Source organism: Dipodomys spectabilis, unplaced genomic scaffold, assembly GCF_019054845.1.
Source record: "Dipodomys spectabilis isolate Male_0828 unplaced genomic scaffold, ASM1905484v1 ptg000108l, whole genome shotgun sequence".
Classification (NCBI taxonomy): domain Eukaryota; kingdom Metazoa; phylum Chordata; class Mammalia; order Rodentia; family Heteromyidae; genus Dipodomys; species Dipodomys spectabilis.
Genome location: NW_024870785.1, coordinates 19,296,130 through 19,304,765, shown reverse-complemented (window position 1 = coordinate 19,304,765; position 8,636 = coordinate 19,296,130). Strand labels below are relative to the sequence as shown.

The following is an 8,636-nucleotide window of genomic DNA, read 5'->3' as shown; positions in this document are numbered from 1 at the left end:
CAGTCCCCTGCAGGGGACGCTGGGGAGTTGGATCGTAACCCAGCTCCGTCTTCTCTCCCCGGGCCTGGCTCCAACCCTGGCCCCGGGAGGTCGGGTCCCGCTCCGATCTCAAGCTGGGCGGTGGCCCGCACCTCCTGCGCATCGCCCCCCAGCCGCGCGCCGGGGGCGGGGATGGAGGCCTCCTCCTCCAGGGCGGCCGCCCGGGCGGCGGCGGGCCGGGACGTGCTGGCCGCCGACCTCCGCTGCAGCCTCTTCGCCTCGGCGCTGCAGAGCTACAAGCGGGACTCGGTGCTGCGGCCCTTCCCCGCCGCCTACACCCGCCAGGACTGGAAGGACTTCGAGGCCCTGGTGAGTGTGCTCGGGTGGCCGGCCGATGACCACTGCGACCAGCAAGTGGCCTTGCGGGATCCACTGGCAGAAAGCGGCCCCACCCGCTTAGCCAAACGCCCTCAGCTCTGGAACTTTCCATTTGCCCAGCTTGGCCTTGGGGCAAGTGTTCCACTAGCTTAACCACCCCCGAGTTGTCACACTCGTGGGTCATCGGGGATGTCGAAGCGCACGGTGGACTCTCAGGAGTGGAGCGAGAAATCGTGTGGCTGGCGGTGGGGTGTTCGTCAGCTGTTCTGCTGAACCTGGAAGTTTCCCCTCCCTTTGCAAGGAATGAGTCACCCAGAGTCACCAGAGCCATCTAGACTTTGATCTTCCGGTGAAGGATCTAGGGGCAGGCTTTTTATCAAACAGAGCACGCAAGAGCATGTTTATTTCTCTGATGATTGACCAGGCCTTTAATTTCTCGGGGGGGGGGGGGGGGGGGAGGGGAGATCTAGCATCAGCCTTCCAGGTAATCAGTTATCTTTCTAGAGAAATAGAACTTACCAAAAAATAGAACACTAAAACTAACCTAGGATCATTAAAAACACTGAATTATTAGTGGTCAAAGATTTCTTTTTTTTCCCCCTCAAAGGAAACTCTGGACCTAGTGGGCCTCAGTGAATTCTACCATTCACTAGATGAATATGTCATTACAGTTTATTAATTGTGTGTGTGTGTGTGTGTGTGCGTGTGTGCGTGCGCGCGCTGGTCCTGAAGCTTGAACTCAAGGTCTGGGCACAATCCCTGAGGTGTTTGTTTTTGTTGTTGTTGGTTGTGGGGCTAGAACTCAGGGCCTGGGCATTATCCCTACATTGTTTTTTTTTTTTTTCCTCAAGGCTAGCATTCTACTACTTTGAGCTACAGCACCACTTCTGGTTTCTTGGTGTTTAATTGGGAACAGAAGTCCTATGGACTTTACTGCCCAGGCTGGCTTTGAACCATAATCCTCATATCTCAGCATCCTGAGTAGCTAGGATTGCAGGTGTGAGCCACCAGCCCAGGGCTAATTTTAAAGTATTGAAAGAGAGGCTAGCCGTAGTCTTGTATTATCAAGGATAATACAAGAAAAAAAATGTAGGCCAGTGTCATTCATGAGGATCAATGAAAGAAATTCTTTTTAGTTGGGCACTGATGGTTCATGGCCTATAAACGTAACTACTCAGGGATCTGAGATCTGAGAATCGTAACTTAAAGCCAGCTCAGGAGACTCTTATTAACTAGTTAACCAACTAAAAGTTTGAGGGAGACATGCTAACGTGGTACAAGATCAGTTGTGGCAGCTTGTAGGGAGCAGAGCAAAAATGCAAAGCCCTGAGTTCAAGCCTCAGCACACACACACACACAGCATTAGGATCCTAATCTGTGGCTCTGCCTGTAATCCTAGCTAGCTGGTAAAGGGCTAGCCTTGAGTAAAATAGCTTAGGAATAGGCTGAGATCCTGAATTCAAGCCCCACGACAGGCACAGAAAAAAAGTCTCAGGGGCTGGGAAGGTGGCTCAGTGGTAGAGCGCTTGCCTTGCATGCATGAGGCCCTGGGTTCGATTCCTTAGCACCACATAAGCAGAAAAGGCCAGAAGTGGCTCAAGTGGTTAAGCCGTAGCTTTGAGCTGAAGAGCTGAGGGGCCCAGGACCAGCAAATAACAACAACAACAACAACAAACTGCATCTTTCCTGGAACAACACAGTTTAAGTAGATTCTAGTAGAGATAACCCTGGAATTGTCAAAGTTCTTGTCACATAGAATTTCCTTCTATTGGGCTAGGAAGTTGGCTCAGTGGTAGAGCGTTTGCCTTGCATGCCTGAGGCCCTGGGTTCGATTCCTCAGGACCACATAAGCAAAAAAAAAAAAAAAAAAAGCCAGAAGTGGCGCTGTGGCTCAATTGGTAGAGCGCTAGCCTTGAGCTGAAGAGCTGAGGGATAGCACCCAGGTCCAGAGTTCAGGCCCCACGACCAGACGCCCCCCCCCCCCCAAAAAAAAAAGAATTTCCTTCTATTGAATTGTTCTTTAAAGTGAACTAACAGCTAAAGCTTAAAATTAATTTACCAGCAAAGCAATAAAGACAAGAATTAAAAAAAAAAGAAAAAGTCTCAGCTGGGTGCTGGTGGTTCACACCTGTAATCCTAGCTACTTTGGAGGCTGAGATCTGAGAATCAAGGTTTAAAACCAGTCCAGGCAGGAAAGTCCCTGAGACTCTTATCTCCAATGAACTACCAGAAAACCAGAAGTGGTGCTGCAGGTCAATGGTAGAGCACTTGCCTTGAGCTAAAGAGCTCAGGGACAGCACCCAGACCCAAAGTTCAGGCCCCACGACTGACAAATAAATAAGTCTCATTTGTTTAGCTAAAAGCATTTGAAAGTAATGTGAATTTATCTCTTTATTTTTTTTTTATCAAATTATTTTCCTCCACATTACAAAGTATTATTATATACCTGTAATACTTGAGTTACAGAGCTTTGGCAGGAAATGGTATTATTAATTTTTGTTTTCCTTCCCACCCTGATGAATTGAGCCCTTGGCTTTAGGCTGGGTCCAGCCTTACTCTGCTCCTGTTCCCAAAGTCCCAAGTCATTAAGTCATTTCTCTGGTATTTTTGTTGTTGTTGTTGTTGTTTGTTTTTTTGGTATTGGCCCTGGGTCTTAAACTCAGGACCTGGGCTCTGTCCTTGAGCTTCAGGTTAAAGAATTTACAGCACCCTTGGAATTTCCTTTGTTCTATACTTCAGGTTATCATTTTATACAGATTCTTATCACTGCTTTGTGTGTGTTTGTGTGCCAATAGTGGGGCTAGAGCTCAGGGCCTGAGTGTTGGCCCTTAGCTTTTGCCATTCAAGGCTGATGCTCTACCACTTGAGCCATGGCTCTACTTCTGTCATTTTTTTTGGTCGGTCGTGGGGCTTGAACTCTGGGCCTGAGCGCTGTCCCTCAGCTCTTCAGCTCAGGGCTAGCACTGGACCACTTGAGCTACAGCGCCACTTCCAGTTTTCTGGTGGTTTATTGGAGATAAGAGTTTCACGGACTTTCCTGACTGGGCTGGCTTTGAACCGAGATCCTCACATCTCAGCCTCCTGAGTAGCTAGGATTACAGGCATGAGCCACCAGTGCCCGGCTACTTCTGTCCTTTTTTTTTTGGTGGTTAATTGGAGATAAGAGTCTCACAGGCTGGGCGCCGGTGACTCTTGCCTGTAATCCTAGCTACTCAGGAGGCTGAGATCTGAAGATTGTGGTTCAAAGCCAGACCCGGCAGGAAACTCAGTGAGACGCTTTTTATTTTTATTTTTTTTCTGCCAGTCCTGGGCTTGAACTCAGGGCCTGGGCTCTGTCCCTGAGCTTCTTTTGCTCAAGGCCAACAGTCTTCCACTTGAGCCACAGTTCCACTTCTGGCTTTTTCTGTGTATGTGGTACTGAGGAATCGAACCCAGGGCTTCATGCATGTTAAGTGAGCACTCTACCACTGAGCCACATTCCCAGCCCTCTGTGAGACTCTTATCTCTAATAAATCACTCAAGAAACTGGAAGTGGCACTGTGGCTCAAGAGGTAGAGTGCTAGCCTTGAGCTGAAGAGCTCAGGGACAGCGCCCAGCCCAGAGTTCAGGCCCCACAAGTGGCCAAAAAAAAAAAAAAAAAAAGTTTCACAGACTTTCCTGCCTGGGCTCACTCTGAACTGCGATCCTCAGATCTCAGCCTCCTGAGTAGCTAGGATTACAGGTATGAGTCACCTGTGCCCGGCTAGGATCTGTTTTTTCCCAAGGCCACTGTGCACACAGCAGTATGGAAAGTGCTCTCTATCCAGCATACCCTCTGCCTATCTGCCACTTTAGGGGCTATACTGCCCCCCAGAGGAAATTTGAGGACCCTTCATATTTTTTCCTCTTCCTGTTTTCTAGATACTACGATTCCCCAAAGTCAGGTGAAAACTTGTCCTCTCTGGGCCAGCCCCTCCTGAGACTGTGTCTCTCTCTGGAGGCAAACTCCCTGTTACATTAAAAATGCAGCTGGCAGCTGGTGGCTCATGCATGTAATCCTGACTACTCAGGAAGCTGAGATCTGAGGATCATGGTCAAAGCCAGCCCGGGCAGGAAAGTCCATGAGACTCTTATCTCCAGTTAATTATCATAAAGCCAGAAGTGGAGCTGTGGCTCAAGTGTAGAGCACTAGCTTTGAGTACAAAAGCTCAGGGACAGTGACCAGGCTCTGAGTTTAACTGACTCTAGGTTCCCTCACTTTTGCCCCTCTGCTTGGTACTGGGACTTGAACTCAGGGCCTGTCACTCTTACTTGGCAAGGTTGGTGCTCTACCACTTGATCCATGACTCTAGTTTAATGGATCTACCCCCTTTCCCTCACTCTCTTACTCACCAAAAAGTCTTACCACATTCCTTAGTAGTTTACCTTTGTTTTCTCTTACTGGTCTTGGTGCTTGAACTCAGGGCCTGGGTTCTGTCCTTACTTTTCTTTTTGGGTCCGGTCGTGGGGCCTGAACTCTGGGCCTGGGTGCTGTCCCTCAGCTCTTCAGCTCAAGGCTAGCGCTCTACTACTTGAGCCACAGCGCCACTTCCGGCTTTTTTCTTTTTGCTTATGTGGTGCTGAGGAATCGAACCCAGGGCCTCAGGCATGCAAGGCAAGCGCTCTACCACTGAGCCACCTTCCCAGCCCTCAGCCTCTTTAGCATATTGTTTATGTGTTGTTGAGGCAAGTGATGTACCACTGAGCTATATCCCAGCTCTTTTTTTTGTTTTGTTTTTTTCTTGGGGGTTCTTTTGTGTAGGTCTTGGACTTGAATTCAAGGCCTGGATTCTGTCCCTTAGCTTTTTTGCTCAAGGCTGGTGCTCTACCAGTTGAGCCACACTGCTACTTCCAGCTTTCTGGTGGTTAATTGGAAATAAGAGTCTCAGGGACATTATTGCCCAGGCTGGCTTAGAATTATGATCTCTCAGGTCTCAGCTTCCTGAGTAGCTAGGGTTACAGGTGTGAGCCACTGACACCTGCTTTTTTTTTTTTTTTTTTTTTCTTATGTGGTGCTGAGGAATTGAACCCAGGGCTTCATGCATGAGAGGCAAGCACTCTACCACTGAGCCAACTTCCCAGCCCATGCTTTTTTATATCAAATACTTTCTACCCATCCCCAACAATGAGCCCAGGATAGAGAAGGTACTTAGTGATCTGTAATCACTTGGACTACAGGATGGGAGCCTGCCACATGGGGGTGAAGGAGACAGACAAGGTACAGAAATAGCACTAACTGCTTGTTATACTGCTAACCCTTTACTGGCATTCACATATGATACCACTTACAGTAACATGAGCTACTAGTGCCATCCTGTACTTGAGCACATTAATATTCTTGGCTTGAAAGGCTTAAAGACTACACAAAGTTCACATCGGCTTAAGTCATGTTAAACAAGTTGGGAACCAGTGGCTCATGCCTATAAAGCTATTTAGGAGACTGAGATCTGAGGATTGCAATTCGAAGCTAGCTCGGGCAAGAAAGTCTGTAAGCCTCTTTATCTGCAATTGATCATTACCCCCCCCCCCCAAAAAACAAAAACAAAAACAAAAAAGGCTGGAAGTGGAGCTGTGGCTCAAGTAGTAGGGCACCAGCCCTGAACAGAAAATTCATTAGAGATAGGGCCCCCCCTGAGTTCAAGCTCAAGTATGGCACACAGATGCCAAAGAAACAAACAACCCTTTTTGAGTTTAGAGCTTTCAGAGTTTGAAATGACCTGGAAAAGGATTTGAAAGCATGTGAATTTCATCAGTTGAGGAAAAGATTGGAAAGGAGAAATGATATGGAAGGAATAAAATATTTCTGTTTGACCACTAGAGGGCGCTTGGTTACTACTCTAGCAGGAATCCTTGCTAATGGACATTTTCACTGACTTCAGCTTGCAGATACCCACAGGTTACCTAACCTGAAGGAACTTCTGCAGTCCTCTGGAGACAAAGACCAATGGGCCTGGGACCTGGTGAGCTGGATCTTATCCTCCAAGGTCCTGACAATCCACAGTGCAGGGAAAGCCGAGGTGAGACTTGGATCTGTTGGGATCACAGCTTCCCAGGGTTCAGGGCTCTGGGACAGCCACAAATCCAGTAACTGTGAATCTTCCTTATGAGCCAGAAGGACCTGATAGCTTGAAGAAAATGCCAATTCATGGGCCCGGGGCTGGCACACTGGCAGGGCAGGGCAAAGCTACGTTTTGCCTGCTTGTGTGACCTTGAGCAGGTTACTGGGTGCATTTCAGCATCTGTTTCTTCATCTGTAATGTGGAGATTAGAATAGTATACTTCTCTGGAACTGGCTGTAGGAATGAATTCACACTCTGAGTAGTGCCTAAGGGCATGTCCTAAGCTTCTGAAAATGTTGGTACCCCTTTATCGAAGTAGCAATGCAGGTGACTTTGATAAAAGAAGATCCTGACTACTTAAAAAAATTTTTATTTTAAAAAATACCAATAGTGGAGCTTGAACTCAGTGCCCGGGTACTGTCCTTTTTCATAAAAAGCTGGCCTACTACCACTTTAGCCACATTTCCACTTCCAGTTTTGTTTTGTTTTTTTGTCAGTCATGGAGTTTGAACTCAAGGTCCGGAATCTGTCCCTGAGCTCTTTTGCTCAAGGCTAGCACTCTACCACTTTGAGCAACAGCTCCACTTCTGTTATTCGGGTGGTTAATTGGAGATAGCAGTCTCATGGACTTTCTTGCCCTGGATGGCCTTGAACCGTGATCCTCAGATTTCAGCCTCCTGAATAGCTAGGGTTATAGGCATGAGCCACTGGTGCCAAGCTTCACTTCCAGCTTTTTTTGCTGGTTAATGAAGATAGAAGTTCCAGGGACTTTTCTGCTTAGGCTGGCTAAAAACTGATCTTTGGATCTCAGCCTCCTGAGTAGATAGGATTACAAGTATGAGCTGCCAGCACCTGTCTTTGACCATATCTTTATGTGTGTGTGGGGGGTTAGGGGGGTGCGCATGCCTGTGTGCATGCATGCATGCATGTCAGTCCTGGGGCTTCAGTTTAGAGCCTGGGCATTGTCCCTGAACTTTTTCCCTTAAAGCTAGTGCTCTACTGCTGGAGCCAAAACTCTACTTCTGCTTTTCTGGTGGCTAATTGGAGATGAGTCTCATGGATTTTCCTGCCCACTAGCCTCAAACTGGGATCCTCTGTGAGATTTCAGCCTCCAGACTAACTAGGCATGTGCCATCGGTACCCAGTTGAAGGAAAAATTTTACTAGAAGAATGCTTGATTTATGTTCTCCAAGCTTGTTCATAAATTCATGTCTTGTGAAACTGTTGTTCTGATGAACAGAACCCATGGCTGTCAAGTTCAAGGCTTTAGGAGGCCATTTCTTTTTTACAGTGTATTTTATTTCTCTAATCCAATTGTAACTCCCTTTATGTTTTCAAGTTTGAAAAGATCCAACAACTGACGGGTGCCCCTCACACGCCTGTCCCTGCCCCAGACTTCCTTTTTGAGATTGAATACTTCGACTCAGCCAACGCTAAATTTTATGAGACCAAAGGAGAACGAGACCTCATCTACGCCTTCCATGGTAGCCGCCTAGAAAACTTCCATTCTATCATCCACAATGGCCTTCACTGCCACCTGAATAAGGTGGGCTCAGGGGTCACCTTGCTCACATGGGGTGGGGGAGCACAGGGGTAGGTACCAGGCCCAGGGCACCCTGCTCACATGGGCGGGCACAGGGGTCGGGTTTTGGTAGAGGACAGAGTGTGGGTGAGTGTGTTTATGGACGCCTGGGCACTCAGGGTGTGGTCTCAGACCAGCTTTTTTTTTTTTGGATGCCTAATTGGAATAAATGTCTCGCAGCACTAACAGTGTCTCTTGAAAGGTGGTAAAAAAAAAATGCAGAATTTTAGGCTCACTTTTGACCTTCTAAATCTGAAACCAACAAGATCTCCAGTAGCTTCCTATGGTGATTACAGACTGAGAAGCATCAATGGTTCCTAGCCTTGGCTTTATATTTTGATCATGTGGAAGGCTTTAAAAAACAAAATGCAGGGCTGGGAAGGTGGCTCAGTGGTAGAGCGCTTGCCTTGCATGCATGAGGCCCTGGGTTCCATTCCTCAGCACCACATAAGCAAAAAGAAAAAAAAAAGCTGGAAGTGGCACTGTGGCTCAAGTGGTAGAGCGCTAGCCGTGAGCTGAAGAGCTGAGGGACAATGCCCAGGCCCAGAGTTCAGGCCCCATGACTGGACCCAAACAAAACAAAACAAAAAACAAAATGCACTCAAGTGCCATTGGCTCCT

At 47.7% G+C, this 8,636-nt stretch overlaps 1 protein-coding gene across 2 annotated transcripts in view; it reads left to right on the top strand.

Moving 5' to 3' along the window:
- The window catches only part of Parp16 (poly(ADP-ribose) polymerase family member 16), a 19,721-nt gene continuing 11,085 nt past the window's right edge, over positions 1–8,636 (top strand). Inside the window, exons 1-3 of one of the 2 annotated variants that reach the window (XM_042687979.1) lie at positions 1–348; positions 6,255–6,392; positions 7,774–7,980. In XM_042687979.1, coding sequence (XP_042543913.1) covers positions 172–348; positions 6,255–6,392; positions 7,774–7,980 — 522 coding nt within the window. In that variant the 5' untranslated portion in view covers positions 1–171. The remainder of the gene's footprint in view (positions 349–6,254; positions 6,393–7,773; positions 7,981–8,636) is intronic. The other variant, XM_042687980.1, reaches the window with a different exon arrangement.